The sequence below is a fragment of the Liolophura sinensis genome, chromosome 8, assembly GCF_032854445.1.
Source record: "Liolophura sinensis isolate JHLJ2023 chromosome 8, CUHK_Ljap_v2, whole genome shotgun sequence".
Lineage (NCBI taxonomy): Eukaryota > Metazoa > Mollusca > Polyplacophora > Chitonida > Chitonidae > Liolophura > Liolophura sinensis.
The window spans coordinates 3,121,393-3,148,701 of NC_088302.1; the positions used below are offsets into that span (position 1 = coordinate 3,121,393).

At 42.1% G+C, this 27,309-nt stretch overlaps 1 protein-coding gene across 2 annotated transcripts in view; it reads right to left on the reverse strand.

Moving 5' to 3' along the window:
• The window catches only part of LOC135472889 (high affinity cAMP-specific and IBMX-insensitive 3',5'-cyclic phosphodiesterase 8B-like), a 114,404-nt gene extending 95,668 nt beyond the window's left edge, over nucleotides 1-18,736 (reverse strand). Inside the window, exon 1 of one of the 2 annotated variants that reach the window (XM_064752601.1) lies at nucleotides 16,708-18,736. In XM_064752601.1, coding sequence (XP_064608671.1) covers nucleotides 16,708-17,004 — 297 coding nt within the window. In that variant the 5' untranslated portion in view covers nucleotides 17,005-18,736. Of the gene's footprint in view, nucleotides 1-671; nucleotides 1,514-16,707 lie in introns of those variants that run through there. The other variant, XM_064752602.1, reaches the window with a different exon arrangement.
• Between the last annotated feature and the right edge of the window lie 8,573 nt (nucleotides 18,737-27,309).

Genomic DNA, 27,309 nt, shown 5'->3' on the forward strand with positions numbered 1-27,309 from the left:
GTAAGACGAAGCTGAGATGGATAGTACACCTGAGCTAAATGTCAGATGAAGTTGAACTGGATAGTACACCTGAGCTAAATGTAAGACGAAGCTGAGATGGATAGTACACCTGAGCTAAATGTCAGATGAAGTTGAGCTGGACATTATATTTGAGATAAATATATGAAGTTGAGCAGGACAGCACATCTGAGCTAAATTTATGAAGAAGCTGAGATGGACAGTATGCCTAAATATATGATGAAGTTGAGCTGGATAGTACACCTGAGTTAAATGTCAGATGATTTTTTTTTTTTTTTTTTTTGATTGGTGTTTTACGCCGTACTCAAGAATATTTCACTTATACGACGGCGGCCAGCATTATGGTGGGTGGAAACCGAGCAGAGCCCGGGGGAAACCCACGACCATCCGCAGGTTGCTGACAGACCTTCTCACGTACGGCCGGAGAGGAAGCCAGCATGAGCTGGACTTGAACTCACAGCGACCGCATTGGTGAGAGACTCCTGGGTCATTACGAAATGTCAGATGAAGCTGAGCTGGAATGTACACCTGCAGTAAATGTAAGATGAAGTTGAGCTCGACTGTACACCTGAGCTAAATCTAAGATGAACCTGAGCTGGATAGTACACCTGAGCTAGGTATGTTACAGTATGAATGTTACAGTATATACAGACCTGTCCTTCCATTTGAGAGGGTTTCCTGTCGCTGGCTCCAGTGTGAGCTGTACAGTTAGGGCTAAGTCCCCATCTATAGGCCTGGTACATGTGTTCAATGAGAGGGCTACCTGTCAGCAGGTGTACAACTGTCACTTAGGTAATACTCAAGCACAAGTACTCTCAACTGTCTGTCCCCCCTTAACCCCCACAGCCTTTGGGGGAGAGAAGGGCCTCTTTGGTTGGCCTGGGTCTTTGATGTGTGAAATAAATCCTGGCCTAAATGTAGGTGTACCTGTACAAGCAGACGGGTACTAAATCCAGTTTTCTGCGCGAGTGGTGAGGTTTGGTATACCTGTGGTAGTGATAGTGTTGTGTGGTCAGCACACAAGCCTTGATTACACGGTCCCTGTCATACCTGTTCACACTGATCTCCGTACACTCAGTACCTCTCTCCTGATCACACCAGGTGTCTGCCAGCTTGACATAGCAACAGTTTCCGCTAAAATTCTTGGAAAACGGCCTGCGGGCGACCTGATCCGGCCAGGTGAATACAGATGGCTTAACTCCCTAGTCAACAAGGGATCATTACTTGCCTGCCGTCATAGACTGCCGCGTGGCCTGTGCTCAGCTATGATTGTGTATGTCAGCGGTTTGTGTGCTCCCCTCTACCCTAAAGCCGGAACCTTAAATTACTTGACTCGCTCTAAGCATCTATAGCTTCAGTAATCAGAGGCAGTTTCTCCTGACAACAGCAGTCTGCTGTAAATTCTTAACACTGGACAACATTGGCTGCTGTAAACATTGACACCATACCAGCAGACTACGTCAGTATAATGACAATGGAGACCTACAGGTAAAGTTTCACCACGGCAGGTGGGTTGCGGGTAAGAGCAGGTAGACTTGTATGAGCAGAGAGGGTCGGGCGGCCTGACTCTATCAGTCAAATAGGCCAACACTAGAGAGCTGCTCACAGTAAAGCTGCCTGTCCCCTGGGAGAGAGGGGCTGTAGACAGGTGTGATAAACCCTACATAACCTAACAGTACACACTGACCCTCAGGCCAGCTGTACTCCCCCCCCCCCACCCACCCTTAATCCTTAATCCAAAACACTGACCCTTGTCCAATATGGTTTTTATCCTTGAAGCCGACAGCAGCCAAGCAGCGTGTATATAAGCACACATCACAACAAAACATGGACTTAAACACAAACCCTGTTATGTACACATAAGAAAAATCAAGTAAATACACAAATGTACTAGTTAACACATATGCACCATGTATTATAAGCCAATCCTGTGAAATGAAAAAACTATACCTCATGTAAAGCTACTGTTTAGGTCCACACCCATTTATACATGTGCCCGGTGTGATACCTTTGACTGATTGCATGGTTGACTGACAGATTGGCTGGTCAACAGTCTGGTGAACTGATAGGATGACAGACTAATGGCAGACTGACAGGTTGACTGACCAATGGGTGAATGGTTGACAGACAGACTGACTGACTAATGGGTGACTGACTGGTTGACAGACTAATGGCTGTCCCACAGACTGATTCATTAATGGGTGAATGGTTGACAGACAGACTGGTTGACTGACTAATGGCTGAATGACTAATGGGTGACAGACTGGTTGACTGACTAATAGGTGACTGACAGCTTGTCTGACTAATGGGTGACTGGTTTACAGACAGACTGGTTGACTAGCTAATGGCTGACTGACAGGTTGACTGACTAATGAGTAACAGACTGGTTGACTGACTAATGGGTGACAGACTGGTTGACTGACTAATGGGTGACTGGTTGTCCGACTAATGAGCGACTGGTTAACTGACTAATGGCTGACAGACAGTAGGACTGACTAATGGCTGACTCACATTAGGACTGACTAAAGGCTGACTCACAGGTTGACTGACAAAAGGTGGCTAGTTGACTGACTAATGGCTGACCAACAGGTTGACTGACTAATGGCTGACTGGTTGACCGATATAGTGAGCTATATGGTAGCGTTGGTTTCCTGACTTGCTCAGACAGAGTGACTGGCTTATTGAATGACTTATTCATCGAATGATTGGTTGACTGCTTACCTGACTGACTTACTAATGCACTGGCTGATAAACAGAAATGAACTACTTTTTATCACAAACTACTGGTGTCTAATATTAAGCATACTTTAAGCAATGAGAAAGGTTAGAAGATTTATACTGATTTATGTTATATTCAAGTTTTCAGGTGTTGAATCAAACTAGACATTTACTGAACATGTTTGGACATTACAGAGTATAATAATGGCTATATCACTGTTTTGAAATATACATTAAAATATAATACATTTTATATTATAAGACATATTATTATGTTGCTAGAGATACATCGGTACATATGTAAGGGTGAAGAGCACCTTGATTGAAACAACAGCAAACCCTCCTAACCTGTATGATAAACAAAAGTATGGCGTGCGACAAAAAAAATCACTGGTTTGCTTTAATTATTCACCATGGCTGCCAAGCCAAACACAAGTAAGGCAATATATCGGAGAAAAATCTTTGAAAGTGAGGTTGAATAGCACGGACGTCAGAGATCCTTTTCAAATGTATTTCTTTTGTTGGTCTGCCTGCATGGTTAATTTTGTTGGTCTGCCTGCCTGGTTAATTTTCGTCTCATTTCCATGACTGAGAGTGCAAGATTAGTGCCACCCCATACCCCTGACCCTTACGTTGTATACCCAGCTCTGGCCCTTTAATGGTGCACAAAAAACCTCCATAAATGCTATAAGATATTAATCACAATTGTTAGTGCTTTTTCCCAGGCCTCATTTAACCAGGCTGTGGCAGAATGCTGGGAAACGAGAAATTAAAGCTCAATAAAAATGACTGACATAGCCACTTTGACTGGTAACCATCTATCATACATCAGGATAATGGCTTCATAACACTAAAGCCTTAATTTATATTTTTTTATCTTCTCGTTTCCTTCTTCAGGGACACAGATTAAGAATGACCATAAAGTGACCTCAGTGAAATCTGCCTGGACCATTTCTGCTCGGATCCGAGTTGTTGGCACAATTGCATTGCTATCTACTGCAGATACCATAGCGACAATGATCAACTGGCTACAGCTCTGATGGCCGTCGTCAAGGTTTGAGTGATAAGCAGACACATTGATTTAAACCAAGCGTTATTTCGGGCTGAAAAGGAGATGGATGGAAGCGATGGATGCTTGGCTAATAAGGATCGGTAACAATTACAGTCCTATGAAGGCCATTTTCATACAGCTGTCCAATTAACATACCAGATGAATCGCAGCAGTTGCTACGAGAGACCAAACCCAACAACAACAACAAACAATGGTGAAACTTCATAAAGTCATACCAAAAAGTTGTCAATAACGATAGAACTGGGCCATTAATAACACTGGATACATCAGCCTCCTAATGTTAAAAGTCAAGACAAAACTGGTAACGGTAACTATCATTAGACTAAAAGAAAAAAATCTAATTAGAAGAGCGTGTATATAAGTCTATATGAACTAGTGAATAGGCTATACACTTCTGCTAGAGTACATGCACACACCGGTTAAATTATTAAAGTCAAGCTACAATGTGGTTTTAATAGAGTTTACAAATGAATACACTCAAAGACTCAATTAAATGAAGCATGGTTAGAAAAATGCAATCATTTTATTTACAGTTACTGACTGCCTCTTTTATACACAGATAAAAGTCAGTATTCATCAGGTTTCAGATGTTCATGATAAGTTTTACCAACTACATGTGAATACAAACAAAAATGACACATAAAGTATAAGCATAAATTTGTGCCATAGTGAATTACTCAACAATGCTTGTGATTGGACAGTTGTCACAAATTTCACAGCCAATGAGACAAGCATACAGTACCAGCGCAAGTAAACATGTTATGTATTACTAAAACACAGGTACATCATGATTCCCATACAGGAGCACTACACTGACCAGGACATGATAGCTCTGTAGGCCTATGGTTCTCCTTAAAAAAAACAAAACCATAAGGTTATTAAATCGTAAATTAAACACGTACATATGTACTGTATATGTGTGCATATATAGGAGCTGGACTGTCAAAATGTATGTTCACAAACTTCTATGACCCATAAACAGCAAAGGGTGCCTGATGCAATCAACCTCATTGAAGTTGTCATAAAAGACTGTGATATTTGCATGTAAAAACAATGAGGACAATGGTGATATTAAGCCATTATAGACACATGCCCACCTCTAAACAGAGAGGAAGTGTACGTGTAAACTCTCCATAGACCTGTAGGTCTGTTGGAGCTATACAAGCATATATCACTTGTCAGAAGCTTCAGGAGAAGTGTTCCATTCACAGATTTCCAGCCAAAACAATGATGTAAGGGTCCCCTCAGGTCAACCAGTAATCATTTGTGTTTTACAGGTAAAACCGTGTTCTGCATTAACATCACAATGGCCTTACCTGTGTTTCACATGATTTTTTTTTCTGTTCGCTCGTACTCTAGACAATGCAGGCGGAAGCACCAGCCGAAGAGGAGCTCTGTGCCAGCTATTACAAGTGATGAATGCTGATCTACCGAGTAAGATGTGACCGTGAAGCAGTCAGCTGTTAAATGTGGGTCACGACTCATGACACAATCTGATCAGGTCTTAGTCAGCCAGTTTATCTACGATCTATCATCACCAGGAAGATATGTATGAGCAGTTAGCTGAAAACCAAGCCATTTGATTTACGTATAAATATATATTTCTTTAATTTATTTATACATGAGTTGCATGTATATGACAGCAGTCAAGTTAACAGGCAGAAGAAAGGGGTGGCTCGGCTAAAGGACAGATGGGTGAGTGACTGGGTGGATAAATAACTGAATGGTTTGATGGCTGAGTGGGTGTATGACAGGGTGTATGGCTGGGCTACAGTGTGGCTCAGTGGATGGAGTGATGGATGGGTAGATGGGTGGTCACATGGATGATTGAGTGGACAGTGTAGATAAATGGCTTAGCTACAGAGTTGATTAGTGAGTGGATGGGTAGATGAGTGGTGGGATAGATGGCTGAGTAGACGATGTAAGATGGCTAAGCTACAGGGTGGCTTAGTAGATGAATCAATGGATGGGTAGATGGGTGGTGAGATGGATGACCGAGTGGATGGTGTTGATGAATGGCTGAGCTACAGGGTGGCTTACAGAATGGATCGATGGATGGGTAAATGGGTGGTGGGATGGATGACCGAGTGGATGGTGTGGATGGATGGCTGAGCTACAGAGTGGATTAGTGGATGGATGGATAAATGAGTGAATGGTCAGATGGATGGCTGAGTGGACGGAGTGGGTGTATGGCTGGGTCAGATGGTGGATTAGCGAGTGGATAGATGGATGGACAGATGGCTGTGGAGGGTGTGATGAAGCAAAAGAGCAGATTAGTGGGTGTATAGATGGATAAATGGGTGAATGGTCAGATGGATAGCTGACTAGACATTGTTGGTGCATGGCTGAGCAATAGGGTGGATTAGTGGGTGAATAGATTGGTAAATAGTCGCATGGATGGCTAAGTGGATGGTGTAGGTGCATACCTTAGCTACAGAGTGGATTAGTGGGTGGATGGATGGATGGACAAATGGACAGTGTGGTTGCATGCCTGAGCTACACAGCGGGTTAGTCGGTGGATGGATGGATACATAGGTAAATGGTCAGATGGATGGCTGAGTGGGCAGTGTGGGTGCATGGCTGAGCTACTGAGTGGATTAGTGGGTGGATCGATGGATGGATGCGAGAGTGGACAGTGTGGGTGCATGGCTGAGCTACAGAGTGGATCAATGGGTGCACAGATGAATGAACAAATGGGTGAATGGGTCACATGGATGGCTGAGTGGACTCTATGGGTGCATGGCTGAGCTAGATGGACAAATAGTCAGATGTATGGCTGAGTGGATGGTGTGGGTGGATGGCTGGGCTACAGAGTGGATTAGTAGGTGCATGGATGGATGGACAAATGGGTGAATGGTCAGATAAATTGCTGGGTGGACAATGTGCATGGGTGGGTGAATATGTGGATGAGTAGGTGAACGAATGTATGGATGAACAGATGGAGGGCTAAAAGTGGATGGTTGGATGGATGGTATATTGGAGGGTTGGATCGTATACTGGATGGATGGAGGATATGATGGATGGATGGTATAATGGATGGATGGTATAATGGATGGATGGATGGTATACTAGATGGATGGATGGTATACTAGATGGATGGATGGATGCTATAATGGACGGATGGATGGTATAATGGATGGATTGTGCCTCACTCATTGTGCCTCACCCACTGTATATCGCTCACTGCACCTCACCCACTGCACATCTCCCACTGCACCTCACCCACTGTACATCGCTCACAGCACCTCACCCACTGCACATCTCCCACTGCACCTCACCCATTGCACAAAACCCACTGCACCTCACCCTTTGCACCTCACCCACTGCTCCTCACTGTGCCTGTCAATGCTGCATCACAGCCCTCACTGATGTAGCTACTATATGTACGCCCTGTACAATAGGCTACATCCACAATACATCATGCCTATCATCAAGGTGACATGTACATGCATTCAACACACGTTCACCAATTTTTCACTTCCTATATAACACTTATCAGTATTAAGAGGAATTCTAAGACTAGCTGGAAATGACAAATTACTTATGTAGTCATGTCATATACAACCACCAACATGCACTTTTCTTGTCTGTAATACCTGTCAACTGGATCTAATTTTAGAAGTGTTCAGGCAGGTATTTCAAAGTCACCATAAAGTAGGGTACATACTAGAGAGCCTACTGGCAAAACTTGAACGTTACCATAATTTTTCCAATTTTTATGACATCTTTTCTGACATGGCTAGTCCATCTAACGAACAACATATACATATTTTACTTCAAAAAAGAAGTAAACTGAGAGAAAATTGTATTTTTTTTACTGCTAAATCTGTTCTTAACATAACTATAAATTTGTCATCACATTGTAAATGTAACTGGACAGGCTTTTTCTTCATTACGTGCATATATGAATTGAAATTTTTAATAAATGACATCTATTACTTGAAAGAATGTACAATAAGCAGACAGACAGACAAACAGACAAATTTAACAATAGTCAATGTATCTGACATTATTAACATGAATTACATGCCAAATTTTGAGTCTTAAAATGTCGCATAGCTGCCATTTACACAAAACGCAACATTTTGAATGGTGCACATCTTTACACTTTTAGAATACATGTAGAAGTACTGAAAAGTTTTCACAAAAACTGTGGCATCAACATGGTAGATATGTTGTCAGTGAGTCAAAAACCATAGCAGTCTACTCCATGTATCATGGTTAAACACTGGTAAACAAACATATTTAGTTAGTTTCCTCGTATGACTTTCGTTCCCATTAGATTTGTAGACAGCACAAGCTTTAATGAAGAGAGAGATGCTGCAAGGGAGGGAAAGATGGATAGAGGGATGTAGGGAGGGAGAGAACGATGGGTAGAGGGATGTAGCTAGAAAGGGAGGGATGGATAGAGGGATGGAGGGAAGAATGAATAGAGGGTTGGAGGGAAGAATGGATAGAGGGATGTAGGGAGGGAGAGAACGATGGGTAGAGGGATGTAGATAGGAAGGGAGGGATGAATAAAGGGATGGAGGGAAGGATGGATGGAGGAATGCAGGAAAAGACGGGTAGCGGGAAGGATGGGTAGCAGGAAGGACAGGTAGCAGGAAGGATGGGTAGAGGGAGGGCGGACAAGGAGGATGGATAGAGGTATGTAGGAAGGGAAGGAAGGATGGATAGAGGGATGTAGGGAGGGAAAGATGGGTAGAGGAATGAAGGTATGAAGGGAGGGAAAGATAGAGTGATGGAGAGAACGATGGGTAGAGGGATATAGATAGGAAGGGAGGGATGGATAGAGAGATGGAAGGAAGAATGGATAGAGGAATGTAGAGAACAATGGGTAGAGGGATGTAGATATGAAGGAAGGGATGGATAGAGGCTTGAGGGAAGAATGGATAAAGGAATGTAGAGAAAGATGGGTAGAGGGATGTAGATAGGAAGGGAGGGAGGGATAGAGGGAAGAATGGTTAGAGGAATGGAGAGAAAGATGAGGAGAGGGATGTAGATAGGAAGGGAGGGATGGATAGAGGGATGGAGGGAAGAATGGATACAGGAATGTAGAGAAAGATGGGTAGAGGGATGTAGATAGGAAGGGAGGGATGGATAGAGGGAAGAATGGATAGAGTAATGTAGAGAACGATGGGTAGAGGGATGTAGATAGCAAGGGAGGGAGGGATAGAGGGAAGAATGGATAGAGGAATGGAGAGAAAGATGAGGAGAGGGATGTAGATAGGAAGGGAGAATGGATAGAGGGATGGAGGGAAGAATGGATACAGGAATGTAGAGAAAGATGGGTAGAGGGATGCAGATAGCAAGACAGGGATGGATAGAGGGAAGAATGGATAGAGGAATGGAGAGAAAGATGAGGAGATGGAATGTAGATAGGAAGGGAGGGATGGATAGAGGGATGGAGGGAAGAATGGATAGAGGAATGTAGAGAAAGATGAGTAGAGGGATGTAGATAGGAAGGGAGGGATGGAGGGAAGAATGGATAGAGGGATGTAGAGAACAATGGGTAGAGGGATGTAGATATGAAGGGAGGGATGGATAGAGGGATGGAGGGAAGAATGGGTAGAGGAATGTAGAGAAAGATGGGTAGAGGGATGTAGATAGCAAGAGAGGGATGGATAGAGGGAAGAATGGATAGAGGAATGTAGAGAAAGATGGGTAGAAGGATGTAGATAGGAAGGGAGAAATGGATAAAGGGAGGGATGGAGGGAAGAATGGATAGACGGAAGGATGGGTAGAGGGAGGGCAGCCAAGGAGGATTGATAGAGGTATGTAGGGAGGGATGTATGGAGGGAGGGAGAGAGGGATGAATGGAGGGAGGGATGGATGGAGGGATGGATGGATAGAGGATGGAGGGAAGAATGGGTAGAGGAATGTAAGGAGGGAGAGAACGATGGGTAGAGGGATGTAGATAGGAAGGGAGGGATGGATAGAGGGATGGAGGGAAGAATGGATAGAGGAATGTAGAGAAAGATGGGTAGAGGGATGTAGATAGCAAGAGAGGGATGGATAGAGGGAAGAATGGATAGAGGAATGTAGAGAAAGATGAGTAGAGGGATGTAGATAGGAAGGGAGGGATGGATAGAGGGATGGAGGGAAGAATGGATAGAGGAATGTAGAGAAAGATGGGTAGAGGGATGTAGATAGCAAGAGAGGGATGGATAGAGGGAAGAATGGATAGAGGAATGGAGAGAAAGATGAGGAGAGGGATGTAGATAGGAAGGGAGGTATGGATAGAGGGATGGAGGAAAGAATGGATACAGGAATGTAGAGAATGATGGGTAGAGAGATGTAGACAGCAAGGGAGGGATGGATAGAGGAATGGAGAGAAAGATGAGTAGAGGGATGTAGATAGGAAAGGAGATGGAGGGAAGAATGGATAGAGGAATGGAGGGAAAGATGGGTAGAGGGACATAGATAGGAAGGGAGGGATGGATGGAGGAATGGAGGGAAGAATGGATATAGGGATGTGGCGAAAGAGAGAACGATGGGTAGAGGGATGTAGATAGGAAGGGAGGGATGGATAAAGGGAGGGATGGAGGGAAGAATGGATAGACGGAAGGACGGGTAGAGGGAGGGCAGCCAAGGAGGATTGATAGAGGTATGTAGGGAGGGATGTATGGAGGGAGGGAGAGAGGGATGAATGGAGGGAGGGATGGATGGAGGGATGGATGGATAGAGGATGGAGGGAAGAATGGGTAGAGGAATGTAAGGAGGGAGAGAACGATGGGTAGAGGGATGTAGATAGGAAGGGAGGGATGGATAGAGGGATGGAGGGAAGAATGGATAGAGGGATGTAAGGAGGGAGAGAACGATGGGTAGAGGGATGTAGATAGGAAGGAAGGGATGGATAGAGGCATGGAGGGAAGAATGGATAGAAGGATGTAAGGAGGGAGAGAACGATGGGTAGAGGGATGTAGATAGGAAGGTAGGGATGGATAGAGGGAAGAATGGATAGAGGAATAAAGAGAAAGATGAGTTGAGGGATGTAGATAGGATGGATAGAGGGATGGAGGGAAGAATGGATAGAGGGATGTAAGGAGGGAGAGAACGATGGGTAGAGGGATGTAGATAGGAAGGAAGGGATGGATAGAGGCATGGAGGGAAGAATGGATAGAGGAATAAAGAGAAAGATGAGTTGAGGGATGTAGATAGGATGGATAGAGGGATGGAGGGAAGAATGGATAGAAGGATGTAAGGAGGGAGAGAACGATGGGTAGAGGGATGTAGATAGGAAGGGAGGGATGGATAGAGGGAAGAATGGATAGAGGAATAAAGAGAAAGATGAGTTGAGGGATGTAGATAGGATGGATAGAGGGATGAAGGGAAGAATGGATAGAGGAATGGAGAGAAAGATGAGTTGAGGGATGTAGATAGGAAGGGAGGGATGGAGGGAGGAATGGATAGAGCGATGTAAGGAGGAAGAGATCGATGGGTAGAGGGATGTAGATAGGAAGGGAGGGATGGAGGGAGGAATGGAGGGAGGAATGGATAGAGGAATGGAAGGCTAGTGGGAACAATGAATATAGTAAGGGACAATGAATACAGTGATGGAACAATGGACAGAGCAAAGGACGGATGGTGGGAACATGACCCAATGACCAACTACATGACCCTATGTACAACTGTGACCTATTGTCTTCCTTTCTGACCCAATGTCCAACCAGCTGACTTAATGTCCAACTACATGACCAATGTCCAACTACATGACCAATGTCCATCTAGCTGACCCAATGTACAACTACATGATCCAATGTCCAGCAACAAAGGACTTAATGTCCAGTAACACAGGATGCAATGTGCAACAATACAGAACCCAATGACCTACAACACAGGACCCAACCCCAACAGCTACATGACCCTACCCCCAACAGCTACATGACCCTACCCCCAACAGCTACATGACCCAATATCCAACTTCATGACCCAATGTACAACTAGCTGATCCAATGCCAACTCAATTTACACCTAGCTGACTCAATGTACAAGTAGCTGACCCAATGTACTACTGTCTGACCCAATGTACAATAGGTTGATCCAATGCACAACTAGCTGACCCAAAGTACTTCTGGCTGATGTAATGTACTACTGGCTGACCCAATGTACAAGCTGACCCAATGTACAACTAGCTGACCTAATGTACAACTAGCTGACCCAATGTACACCTCGCTGGCCCAATGTGCAGCCAGCTGACCCAATGTGCAACCAGCTGACCCAATGTACAACTAGATGACCCCATATACTACTGGCTAATCCAAGGTATAGCTAGCGGACCCAATGTACACTAGCTGACCCAATGTACAACTGGTCAGGGTTTCCTCCAGAAAATAAATCAGATCAGATTTTTGGGCTACTATAGGCCTATGCATGCTAGCTATTATGCTGGAGCACGGGCCATTAACCCCCCGTGCATTACGTCAATGTTCTCCCACACATATATACTAAAAATAGAAATTTTGATGAGATGCAGGTACGGGACTCATCAATGATGTAGCGGGTATACAGGAGTTTGGCAAGTGTGAAGATTGGTTTGCTCAGTGCTTTAACTTTTTATTGCCATCAACATATCTGTAGAAGCATTCGAATATTCCAATGCTGATTGAATAGACTTGCCTTCATTTCACTTTTTTATGTCTGAAGGGGAATTTTCGGTAGCTTTTCCGGGAAAATGGGTCCGTTTACTGGATGCAAAACAGACCTAGCGGAAACCTTGACTAGCAGACCCAACAGACTACATGTAGCTGACCCAGAGGCAAATTAGCTGACCCAATTTAAACAACCTTAACTAATGAAAGTTTAAACTTCAAACTGGTCAGGCTGAGGTCATTATTAAACATATGTTTGCTGAGCATAACCCCACTGAAATATTAAGAACCTTAAAATAAAATCCAAAGGCAACTCTTTCTGGCAGTCATACTTTAAATAGCTATCTTTACCAAATCATCTTGGTTGTCTTCAGCAATAAGACATGAAGTTTCACAGAGTTGCATCTCTGTTCATGCATCTGAGAGACATCAACAATGCTTCCTGGAATTCTCAGGAAATAAAATCAGAGATGAGGAAAAAAATCAGAAATGAGTATACCATACAAAGAAAAAAAAAAGAGTTTATCCAAAGGTTAATCAAATAAGAAGAGCAATTCTACAAAAAGCTCTTTTTTCACAGTCGATGTTTAAATGCTGTCTTGGAGGTGTCCATGTCATGGAGCTGCATGTCAACACAACAATCGCATCACATCACCATGGCAACACAACTAAACAGTGATTAACTCAGTGGGGTGGATAAATATAGAAATCTTAGGACAAGAATATTATAACAGGATGATGGATCACTGTACTGGTGCTCCATTTTTGGTGTATCAGAAAACATGACAGCAAACAAAAAGTTATCCCAAAATGGTGTGTGAGAAATATATTGTGACTCAGTAAAGGACAGATTTTTACAATGTACAATGGCATGGGACATACACACATGCATGGGACATACACACATGCATGGCACATACACACATGCATGGCACATACACACATGCATGGCACATACACACATGCATGTTCTAAACTCTTACACTGGACAGTTTATAAGCTGCACATCAAGGTAAAAACACCTCATGAATGGATGAAATCAAATCATTATTAAAGTTCCTCACTATAAACTCATTTACTTCATTGTTTTGTCAGCGTACATACTTATATTCACAATTACTACAGCATTAAGAAGCCCTAGTCACTTGATACATGCAGCTTGTGCACAAGTTATTTCCATCATTTTAGCATCCTAATGATTAAGTTGACATGTTGCCATAACAGCACCTTGCTTCCTTGGCAAAGTGCCAGTATTAGACATCAGGCTTCATATTAGAGCCAGAGTGTCCTGGAATTCCTTATTTTAACACATTGTGGACGCATAAATGCTGGATTTTTTTCTCTCTTTAACTTGACAGGGACAGAAACAAATCTTCACTTGGATAAGAAGTTTTAACCAACCAGAATAAACAGAAAATAATATTCTCTATGGACATTCTGAATATTGCGGCCAAATGCATCTACGCATATTTAATAAGCGAAACACACTGACTGATCGATTTCTTGATTGCCACTTACGAAAAAAGACAACATAAAGTCCTCACTATCATCAGACAGACTAAAAACCTAAAATCCATCACATCCTTCTTTTAATTTTTTTAACAGATTTAAATGTCTTAAAAACATTTGAATTCTAAGGTGGAATTCAGAGGCCCCATTGACAGTGATAGGCAAGGGTCAAAATGTTCGATCATGAACTAGTTTTTAAGAGCTCAAAACAAAAATGATGACATTTAATTGAGCCCAGGTTATCTCAAAGATAAACTTTCTATCATGTAAATGTTCATAATTTCAGACACATATAAGTGTGATGGTCTCTTGTACAGAATCCACTTTCTTGCTGTTTTTCAATGATATAAATAAAATTTAATACATTTCACACCTTAGATCATATTGGATGACCTCAATTCTTGTAGAAATAATCATCCTGAACAACTCAAAATATCAAACAGTTTCACCCCTGCTGGGTGCCCCTAGGCCCATCTATGTGGCTTTAGCCCTTACACACACACTCCACAGTGTACACAGTATGTACATACTGCAGAAATTTGTGATCAGCTTACATTAAAGGTAAATATAATCAGTGAATGATAAAATAATAAAATCGAATTAAACAAAGCTTTAATTTATCCTACTTTACGAGAGTAAAAAAAAATCAAGAAAGAATTTTTAATAACATGCAGGCAGTGAAGCCTTGAAAATTCTCTGCCCAAGACTGGGATTCAAAGATAAGCATATCAAACATGCACATGTAGCCATCAACTGTCTTCTTAAGGCCCCAAAAACCATACAGGTCTGTTCCACTGAAACTGTGTACGTAAATTCATCACCAGCTATCTACATGAAATCCAAGCAATTCATAAAGCTACTTTAAGATAAAAAAAATTCCAGAGCTGGAGAAAAACAATCAGAAAAATGACTTACTGTCAGATCATATTCATCAGAATGCTTATAGTCTGTTGATAAGATTATTCGTTGATATACATGAACACATTTATATACGTGTATTTATTTGATTGGTGTTTGGTGAGCACTGGTAAGTGGCTTCAGAATTACTGTGCTGCGCTAGCACACTAACCACTTGGTCACAGAGGCCAACACATGAATACAGATGTAAACTTTATGTCAACGTATATACGCACAGTACATCTACATGTACTTAGAGTAGACTAATTTAGCACCATCCCATATCTGAGCATAACACTGGACAACAAAAAGGAAGAAACAAACATATTAGCTACTGCCACAAATACAGACATCAGTGTGATGGGGGCTTACCAGATGGGGACTTGAGCCACTGATCTCTCGGTTTGGAGTCTATGCTTCTACCACATGACTAATAAAAGCCAAATTCCCCTCCGCCGCCCAGAGGTGTTATATATCACCCTGTTACACTTGGTTGTTATACAAAATCTGCATGCTTCACATCCTGGTCAGACAAGACCAGATATGCATACATGGACATTTACCTGTTTCATTACTTCCACTTCCAAATCTGGTCATTCATGTTTTCCTAATCTATTAAAATGTACTTTTTATATTCTCTATAGATCCTACAGAGATTTGGAAGTAACCTTGCATGTTTTTTCATATCAATTTGCCTGCTGCACACAAGCGAGATACACGCTGCCGAATCAGAATCTCTGTGTAGAATGAATGATGTAGAAAGTCCTGCTGGGTTGACAACCACATGTTCTACCATTAACTGTACCATATTCAATACTAGCACATACATGTATTTTGGAGTGGATATAATTTTACAAATACAAATTTGGCAACATGAAAATCTCTCTACTGATGCTATCTACTGATGCTTACATAACATGTCCTCTGTCTCCTTTTTTGCGGTTGAGGTTAAGTAATTAAGAAATTTCTTTGCCCAACTTGATTGATGACAGACACATATATGCACATCGCTGTTTGATTTCATCAATGGCGAGACAGTGGTAATACTTTCCAACATAAATCCCTTATAATTTTTTTAAACATTCTTGTTTAACACCATGTATACTCAAGACATTTTCGCTTATACGAAGAACCACTGAACACGGAGAGAGTGGAAATGTACTTATCCCCTGTGCATACCTGATCTGAACAACCACCTCGTATGTCCTAGTGACAGAAATTAGCGAAGCACCTTATAGCCACTCTGCTAACCACCCCCCCCCCCCCCCATCAAACACCCCACCCCATCTCATTATAACACACATACTGTTACTTGTATAAGATACCGCTGCATGGCATAGGCCTGCAGTATCTACAGCTCTGCGCGTATAAAAAGGCTACACCTATCAGCTAACTGTAAGTGAAATGTCAACTCTGCCTATCTAAGCCAACCATATGTCACAACTCACAAGATACAGTACTTTACACTCAAGTTTCACTGGCATATACATGTAACCATACATGGAAATTATTTTAGCCTTAATCTTCCAAGCCCTCATAGATCTTGGATTTTTGGACACCTGTTGAGTGTACATGACAATCTGCATGAAAACCTTCATATGGCATATCCATACAGTAGGCCTATTAAGACATCATATATTTTTGACAGCCCAGTGTAGTAAAAGCATACTGCCTCGTTAATAAACGTGAGTTCATCAATTGTAAGGGCCTTTTTGTTTGTGTAGCTTTGAACAGCAATTAAAGAATTTAATCCCTAATATTGTGACACTATAGCTGAACCAGATCTAGCTCTTTAAACACGGCGGTTTTGGTGTAAATGGTTGAACAAACAAAACCACGCGCTGACATAGTCCAAGTAAACAAGAAACAAAAAAGGGGACCATTGAGAGGGGGGGTGCTTACCTTCATGTTGACACGGCTTGTTTGGGTTTCTGCCTCCGAAATACTGACGTTTGTCCGGTCGTTTTTGCCACCCCGCCTGCCCTTCCCCACCGGGGCGGTCACGGAGACTGCGGCTGCCGTTGTTGTTGTTGTTGTACTTGTAGTGATTTCTGTAGCGTTGTCTCCGAGTATAATATGTCCATGGGAATGGTGTGCGGAACTAAACGTGGCCGAGGGCCGAGGGGAATTTGACTCGTCCGAATCCCGGCAGTAAACAACACCGGTTTGAGAGACGTGAATACTTGGGGTACACCCCATGCTCCCGTTAAGGTGCCTTGGCGGGGAGAGAAGGAGACAGGCAGGGTTTTTCTCCCTTCAGAGCGCGACAGCTCCGGCCGGCGGTTGTACCATATGTGCCGTCTCTTCACTACGAACTTCATCCACGACTCAGTACAGCCTGACTGTAGCCATAAATTACCGCAGTCCGATTGACAAGCCCCTCTCACCGAAAATAGACTCCCACCTCAATCCAGACTATACGCAAGCAGCAAAATACCTAATCGATACCTCGATGATCACACAATTAAAATATTTGAACGACTTAGAATAGAATTCCGTCTTAAAATTGACATAAGAACAAATCCGTATTTCATTGAATAAATAAATAATGACAGCTTGTGTTAGCTAGCTCACATACTTTAACGATCTGCCTGGACACATTTTAAATACCTTTTGGATCCGGCATACGTGTATATGAATTCGTTTTCCTTCTGGTTCTTTTTGTTTTATCACAAATATATTTGTCGTGGACAAGGCTGAGTAATCAAGGCTATCGGCGTATTTGATGACAGTAGGGCCTACCTCATCCGCATCCTCCCGTCAATCAATCCAAATTACCTGCCCGCAATGTGCTCCACCGCGGCCTGTGACGATTAAGACAGCTGACGTCTCAAATAGTTGTATAAAATTATAGATAGGCTATTTCATTTGGTGAACATAGCACTTCACACAGACAGCTTAACATTCGTCTGTAAGATCCCACCTGTGGCTTTCCGCTACGCTGTGTAGATATGATTAGGCCTATATACTGCTTGTCTTGTTGATCGATGCCGAAATCTGTCTAAGGCAGCAACCCAGACCGCCGTGTTCCTGTCACAAGGTGGCGATGATTCTTTTGCGTTAACAGTTGCCAGTAGTTGACTATAACACGGCGCTTATCACGAACAGCGACACGGCCGTGTGAATTCCACACCTGATTACACGATAGCGACCTCCAGAAGGGAACAAAATGTTCACAGGATATCACAATTCCTTTGCCACAGAAATGCAACAATCCATCTTGCGCATTTGGCATCCGGCATTGAAAGCCATACGCATTTTTACAACGGGCAATACGAATATATGGTACAGACAAACGTGCGGTAAAAACATCCACAGATCACGTTACAACCTGAAGGAAATTCACCACTGAATAATAACCGGCGAGATTTGCCACAAACGCCAAGAGCTTCCATCTGCCGTATTGTTGATTAAATTAGTGAATGGTGACGCAACGCGCTCTGTGTGTTTTATAAATCCTTATCAGTAATCATAACCAAACCCAGTGTGTGCTAACAATATATCCCCCCAGTTTTGGACCTCATCACATGCTGGATAGTCGTGCGAGCTGCTAATGGATCTTGATCATGCCACAAAGGTAGATTTGGCCGGCTTCCCGGGGCCCCCAGCTGGTCTTCGCCGTCATCCTCGGAAACACTAGTCGGTTTAGCTGGACAGAGACCCTCAATCCGTGTCCCCAGACCAGCACGAGCTGAGTCGCGGTAATTCCTCCTTTACATCGACACTATGCTCACGAGCAGTTTAGTATATAATACAGTGTGAACTGCACGATATAGAGATGTTCAGCCCGGCATATACCCACGACATCTGTCTCACTTAGACATCTAGCTTTCACGCATCCGCACTGAGATAAGCCGGGTCGCGTGGATCGGAAAGGAGTTATGCTCAAACAGGTAACATATTAAAATTCTTCTCAAGAAAGCGATGTTGGTTTTCATGGGAACGAAATAGATTGCTGATGTCAACAGTAAAATCGGCGTTAGCCAATCCCCTGCCAGCTCTCCGCATGTGACCCGATTTCGTGACGTCAACGTATTTGGCAACTGTTATATCAGGCGAGGCAGGAACTGTGATATTTTACAGAGGGTATCCTTGTACACGCCTGTTCACTGACTCTACACTCAGCTAGCCTCGCTCGATAGGAATGGACTCTTCTTATTTTGATCTCTTTACGTAGCTTATACAGCAGTATAGTTTGTAGTTTAATTTTATTCTTTCAGAGAAGACCCATATGACTTAATAGTTTCATTACGAGTACAAACGAGGAATCGAAGGATATGCTTTAAATATCGGTTAAGTGTTCTTTGCCTGCACGTACGTACATTTTATATTATTGAACTGATCATACCGATGGTGTAGACCTATGGCCTAAATATACCGGCATATAGTCATTTGAGTTTCAAGTGTTCATACACTGTATGCCTATGAGGAGCTGCTCCTATATAGGATATCTAGTCTGTGCTCTGTGAATTAAGTATCACGCACTTAACACATCCGCCAGCAAAATGCGGCCTTAAACAGAGCCAAAGATCGCTCAACCAGAGTATTAAAAACTGCATAGGCCCTATGTGAGCTACATACATGTTAAAATGCATACGCACGTATGCTTGAATGTGAATACTTTTTGTTACAATTAATATGCTTATTGGAAACTTCGAATGTGAACCGCGTATTTAGATCCACGTGTGCAAGAATTTTTTTTCAGCATGTACTTATCTGTATATTGGCCTTGTAGATAAATCACGTAATAAAACACGAATCGATACATAATTAAGTGTTTCGCGAACATTCAGTGTGTGTATGTACTTTCAGACCTCCTGAAATCGCCCATATATAGTGATTTATCATACAGCGTGCATAGCCAGCCTACCTATAATAATATATCATACATACACAATATGTGACCTGAAAGCTGTGATCATGTTTAGGCTGTACGGCTAGCCTCGAATTCACTTTAAATAAACTCATTAAATAATTTTTTTAAAAGAAGAAAAAAACATGTGAATTCTATTTTATTTAAATTTATGATAATAAATTCTAATGTATTTTTAGGCCAAAAGACCGATTTTATCATATATCATATATAGCCCCTACTGTATGTATACAGTTCGTTAGTACACTCCCTTGTTAATTACCGCCTCTGTTTAGACCTACATAGCTCTCTCCGCCACCTACACCCCCACCCCCCATCAACGAACCCATCGCTAAACTGCGTCCGCCGGCCTAGAATGTTACGTCCGTGATTGCCGAACAAACCATTAATATTTTTCGACACGCATGTGAAGGCTACTTTGAGTACATGCCATTATAGTTCATAATAGATTAACCACGTCTGTATATATTACAAATGTTGAATAAATTAGCTTCGGCTAGTGATTTATGTAAGTCTAACATTATAATCTGATTGTCTGATTACCACTGGAGAGAAATGTCACAAAGATTAATATTTATTACTGTGAGAGAATGTTTTGGTATCTACATTCTTTTGATACAATATACATATTTTTGATCGATAATTATGCGTGTTTATCCCTAGGGTATGAGCCTTGGCATGTTTCTGTCGGCGACTATGGGCTACACATTTAGCCCTTCAATGCACATAGGAAGGAGAGTGTAGGCTCTAAATTAATTTTGTACGCATTGTTCTCAAGTTTATCGTGCTTGATATAAACATTAAGGTGTAATATATAGGTACGTGCAATAAACAATAAACACTGGAGGTTCTCTTGTTGTGATGTGTCTTAAGTGTTACAGACAGTAAGCCATGCAGTTGATTGCCATCTCTGAGCACAGCTAACTGTCTAATAAATCTCGTACAAATCCCACGGTTCAACCTCATGGAGCACCCGTGGAGAATATAGACCCTCCAGGCGGAAACTGGTGTAACTCGCTTGGGTTTTCGAGAGCCAATGTCCCCCTAAGCATTAATAATCGTATACAAGCGATTAGGGGCCAATCCTGTGTGTAGTTTGGACCGAGCCAAAACGCACAGGCTATGAAACGTATCCTACATACCCATACACGAAAGCTTAATTAAATGCTCGTAGTCAAATATTACACGATAAACGCCATGTTCTGAGGTGTCAGCTTTTGAAGAACCTGCGCATTGTTCACACGTATCAAGGCTTCTGAAAATATATACGTCACCAAATCCGCTATATACTCTGTACTTCACCTATACCCCGATTGGCCCCCAGGTATATTAAATCCCATTAGTCTACGTTCACGCTGTCTTCATTCATACGTCACACGCTGGTAGGAAGTTTGTCCAATGGCCGTGTATTCAAGACCTTTGACACCCAGCATTGAGGACTGTTTTCATATTAACAATACAGACTGGGTTTTCTTAAAAGGAATTAAATTCTGCCTACATGTACCCGTGTCTGCCACGTGGCGTTTATAATACTGTGATCTAGAACCACCTGTATACCAACATGACCATGCATTCTTATTTTTTTGTCCACTCATTATTTTCTAAATGAACCCACATATAATAAACAGACAACTATGAAAGCCGCTATATATGTGACACGTATTTCGTGGGTGGAAAGAAACGACCCCGTATAATACACCCATAACGGCCTGTAGCTATGCTCCTTAAGGCTAACAGTAGATGTAAAAAAGGTGGTAACAATAGCATATATTTCCTCAACATTGTGTACAAAGCGCAAATTTATCTTCAGACGACTCAAAAACCATATTTATGAGGATAAATCGAAGTTCTTCTACTGGTGAGATGAGTCCAAATTTCTAGTCCTTAAATTTAACCTAGTTAGACTCTGGAAAAGGCCCAAAAATAACAAGAATTAAAGGAGGTCATTTTATTATCAGATGTACATAGCACATATTCTCTGAAAGTATGTTTTATCTGAACGGTCGGGAGTCTTTCTACTGAATGGCAGGAGAAACATCTTTTGTTCTCATGTCTTTGTACACAACATTGCAATGCACGGAAATAAATCTGCCTAACCCAGACATACCTTCTTCATTGAAAGGAACTGTGTTCTTACATGATCGACACAGATTTACCACGCACACGCATGCGTGATGGTGTTGGTTCAGAAGGCGTGAATCTACCCTCAAATGACCGTAGGAAACATGTTCAGTGTATGGAGGAAACTTCTTCAATGTCAGGTTTAACGCGTTCATTGGTCACAGGACACCTATCCAATGTCTGAGGAAACTTCTTCAGTGTAAGGTGGAAACGCGTTCATTGGTCACAGGGCACCTATCCAATGTGTGAGGAAAATTCTTCAGTGTCAAGTGGAAACGCGTTCATTTGTCACAGGGCACCTATCCAATATCTGGGATAAATTGTATAATGCTGGGGAACTTGTTCAATATTTGAAATGTGTAACATTTAATGGATGGATGCTTGAGTTTAACGCCGTACTTAGCATTTATCAGTCATATGACAACGAGATTAGGGGTGTGTACCTTCCTGTGGCAGGGCGAGTCCATGCCGAAGACACCAGACATGACACCCCACCCAGTTACATTATACTGACATACACGTCCAACCAGTCCCGTTTCCATTGCTCTAACAATCTGCCAATCGGGGCAGCAACAAGTATCATTTTTAAAGTCTTTGATATGACCCGACCATGGTTTGATCCCCGGGTTTCCCGAGTGAAGGCGGACGCTTCAACCATAAGGTTACCGAAGCGATCGAGAAAATATGTTCAATGTACGAAACAAACAGTGCTCGAAGGAAAACGTGATCATATCTGATAAGAAAGCATCTTTAAAGTGAGAAACATGTGCAAAGGAAGCTATCAATTGTTCACTGTCATGAGAACAAATTTTCGTTCGGATGCAAATATTGAACAGAAGAATAAAACATGTTTAATGTCCGACTGAAATATCTACACCAGAAACATCGTGTACAACGGTGTACATCAGAAACATCGTCAATGTAGACGTCCGCACATGCCGGGATCATGCTCAATGTACGATGTCAAAAGTGTACACCACAAACATTGCAAATGTCCAGTAGAAGACGCCCACACTAGCAGGGATCATACTCATGTCCGAAGTCTAAAGTGTACATCAGCATGATCGTTAAATCCAATCTAAGACGTCCCCACATGCATGGACCATGCTCAATGTACGATGTCTAAAGTGTACATCAGCATGATCGTTAAATTCCAATCTAAGACGTCCCCACATGCATGGACCATGCTCAATGTACGATGTCAAAAGTGTACACCACAAACATTGCAAATGTCCAGTAGAAGACGCCCACACTAGCAGGGATCATACTCAATGTCGAAGTCTAAAGTGTACATCAGCATGATCGTTAAATTCCAATCTAAGACGTCCCCACATGCATGGACCATGCTCAATGTACGATGTCAAAAGTGTACACCAGAATGATCGTCTATGTCCAATCTAAGACGTCCACACATGCAGGAATCAGGCTCAATGTCCGAAGTCTAAAGTGTACACCAAGAATGATCGTCAAATTCCAATCTAAGACGTCACACATGCAGGGATCATGCCGAAGTGTACGAAATCAAAAGTGTGCACAGCAACCATATTCAATGTCTTTACTACGATACTTGCTGGCTGCTATGTAAAGGTTTGTAGATGGAGAAATCAACACAAATCTTTTGGCGGGGAAGGCGAAATACCTCCTGACGTCCTGACTTTAATCTATCCTGCGCGCGAGTCCATCTGGTCAAGCATCTGGACTAGCATGCGCGTGTGCTAGATTGGAGCACGTGTCCAAGTACTTGACAAACCTCTTGAAGTGAATCTTCAGTTAATCTTGTGCGTGAGCTGGATTCGTGCTCGTGACCTCATTGGGTGAAGGTATATTTCCGTTTTAGACTCTTAATGTTTCCTCCGCTCATATTATTGACCGCCGTCATGTACATAAAACTTACTTTAGTATGACAAAAACACTCATTAAATAAATAATGGCAAAAATACATATCACAGAAACCACAGGAGAAAACAGGTTTTTTTTTTTTTTTACCGCGAAGCCCTAATATGTTATCACCGAGACTTGTGAGATGTTTAAAGCATTCAGGCACTACTATAGACCTTGTATAGGTTTGAATATGTGTCGCTCCTTGTTGGGTTGTTCAGTTGATCGCGCTGTAAAAGACGATTTCGCTCACCAGTCCTGTATCGGTTGATCGATACCGCTGTCAACAAGCCATTACTCCTTAAATATGCCATTAGAAACAAGGAACCAGGCCAAATAGCATCATTCTTTTTTCTTTATATGGAGATTAAGTAGGAAAAGGTCGTGAAAAATGACTGTGGCTTATCAGTAAGGCGGCAGGTTTCTGGGATAATACCTGATAACGGCTTAACGCTGCCCGTTGTCGTTTAACCACAGTTTGATGTCCGTTTGATCAATGGGTCTTCTTTAAAGACAAACACTTTTCCCATGACTCTGTCCCCCACTTATAACGAGGAAGACTGTCCCTCAAGGAACAAATCGGATTCTAGTACTTTATATACATTCGTAATTTCCGCTTGTAAGTCGTTTTATGTGGTTTATATACCCTCCAGACTGTATCTTAACAGAACCACATTTGTGCTCAAAGATCAAAACAAGAAAAAAATACATAACTTTTGTTTTTAACAGTAACGACTATTAAAGCCACCGGGAAAATGTGAATAGATCATCTATTTTAGCCAAATGTAGCAAAGCTCAAACAGGCTAACCAAAACACTTGTCCATGTTCTAAAAAGTCTGAATTCGCTAAACGTATGTTGAAATCCTCTATACGAGCAGAGCTACATATGTTTAGGACATAAGGGTCGATACAATTGTAAAAAGTGAGTGCAACCGGTACCCCAGCTCTGTATAACGGTGGAAGTATAGTATGCACAATTTCTGTGCATGGCATCCAATAAAATATTGGTGGTAAATTGTACTAGGTATAAAATATATGTAATGTGTTCAAAACGGGCTAAGCCAAATCTTGATCTTAGTTTTACATAAATAGTACCACAGATTACACAAATCTTCACCCAGAGAGATATAGCTAATTGTTGACCTGTGAGATCTCTGGACAAGTGCGACCCAGTGGGTTTCCGCTGGGTCGGGATATGCAAGGACGTTCTTAAGGAGCTGTTTTGTGTCCCATTCTCTCCGAACTCCCCCACCATCCATCAATACTTTAAACCCGAAATATTACAGAAAACATGGTTAGAACCTATGCTTTCCTGATTCGCTCATATCAATCCTCTACAAGCGGCGTTATGAACTTGCCGTCTCTACTTCGCATACCTCGGCCACATGCACTTAAAACTCATGACGTTCTCCATCTTGAAGAACAATGAAACAGGCTTTCATGATTGTAAGTATATCTTAAATATACCAGGCGATTAAACTCTTCCAAATTGGTTTTTTTTAGTGAGTGATTCTCATGAGCATGTAGACAATATTATTTTTGCATACGTGTATACAGATTTAAGGAGTATGTCTAATAACTGTAAGTATATAGACCACATGGGGCTTGTTGGAACTCTAAATGCGACATGTTTTATTTCAGCAATTTGTTTATTGCATTTGTTTCATTCCGTTTTCAAAAGCCCTGATGTTACTGGACTTCTATGTACTGCTACAACCCAACAGGTTGTTACAGCGGTGTCATAACTGATGCTTTAGGTAATCTGTTTCTTATGTAGTTATTTGTGAATTGCAAGAAACAAAAGGTCATGAACTGGAACTGAAATTTGCCGTTTGTAGCCTAATTGCTTCTACTGGACCGTCGTCTGGGGGGAGCCTTTGGAGAACAGATTTGATTAAAAAAAACAAACTTGTACAGGTAAACATCTTATGCAAGACTACGCATATGTCACCGCACATACATCTGCTTTTCACAAGATGATCAGTATATGAAAGAATGAAGATATCTGTATAATGAGATGGTCAAGAATATGGCAATTTTGCTAAACCAGGAGTCCGCTTCGGGACTGGTAGATCCAGGATCAATCCTTGATCGAGTCACACCTAAGATTTTAAAAGAGGAAGTTGTAACTTTCTCGCTTGGCGTTCAGCATGAAGGGGATAGTGCAGCGACTGGTTGACCTGTATCAGTATAATGGCTCGGGCGGGGCGGCTTACTTGCCTTCGGTAAGTCGTCTCAGTGAAGCAGCACTAAATAAAAGAGCGGTGGAAATCCGTCCTGTAACAAGGAGGCACATTACACGTACATGCACCCTAATGATTCCTTCGTAGTCATATGACTGAAAAATTGTTGAGTACGACGTTAAACCCCAAGCACTCACTCACTCACTAAACCAGGAAAGACATAATTAGTAATGTTCAAACTCTTATAAAAGAAAATTTAAAAAAAACTGTCGGTTATTCCGTCAGCATTTGTATGCATATGTACATGACTCTTTACCAGAAGAGTCACTGGACAATCTCTTGGCACATCATTGTCGATACATGAACATTGGTGAATTGCATATGGTCTAACCGCTTGGTTTGCGGTGAAAAGATCTCCATTGTATACTGTCAATTTGCAAACTGTGTCAGCATGCATGGAAACTAGTCAACCATATCTAATCATGGTACGTAATAAGCATGTACCTACATGTGTATCTGTAGAGAAAGCATCTTGTGTAACATCCTGGATTCAGTGCGATCGATATAGGGTTGGAGCTCCCAGTCGCTCTCCTTAGTTCCGATAACTTGCGCAATGTGCACACGAGAGTATAATAATACGGTTAAGTAATTCACAGCGGGATCCATACAATCATAGTGGTCGTCTTTAGTTCCCGGATTTGGGCAGTTTTGCAATGCATGTGGGGGTCACGGAGATGCCAGGAGAGATGAGGTTTCAGGTAGATTACTTATCTTCTTCTGTGTCTGAATGTATCCGTTGAAGCACATTCGTATACCAGCCGTCAACCAATAAGGACGTTCCAGGTCGATAACTGCAATTCCAATTCTCCAAAACGATCTGGTCTTTCATCAAAGAGTTGCTCTGAACAGGAATATACGATAACGGTATAAATGCCAGGGTCCCCGGTCCATCGAAATCGGTTTTCAGTAGGATTTTGAATTCAACATGTGCAACAAGAAAGGAGGATTAAAATAAAGGCGTAAATATTTAGAGATGTAAACTCCCAGAGTGCCCCAAGGGATGATAGGCATCCAAAAGCAACAAAAAGGAACAAGGAGAAAGAGAGTTACACCGTACTCTCCTTTGGGGTGTCACTCCCCAATGAAAAATTGACTGTACAATTGCAATTTGATGTTACAAAGGGTAAATGATCCCCATTTCAAAGCAGAAGATAACTTGCCAGCTTTGATATTGAGCTCAAACATAAAACTGAACGATAAATATGTACCTTCAGTATCAAACTATATACCCCGAGGAAGGTAGCGACCTTCCAACATATGAACATGCCTCATATGTAGGGATATGATCCTCCGACAGACTTCTGTGCTTCATTGAGAACATGGCCCTTTTATTCGCCTCTGCAAACGGAATACCAGGCCTCTCTTATGGATAATTCTCGGATAACAAT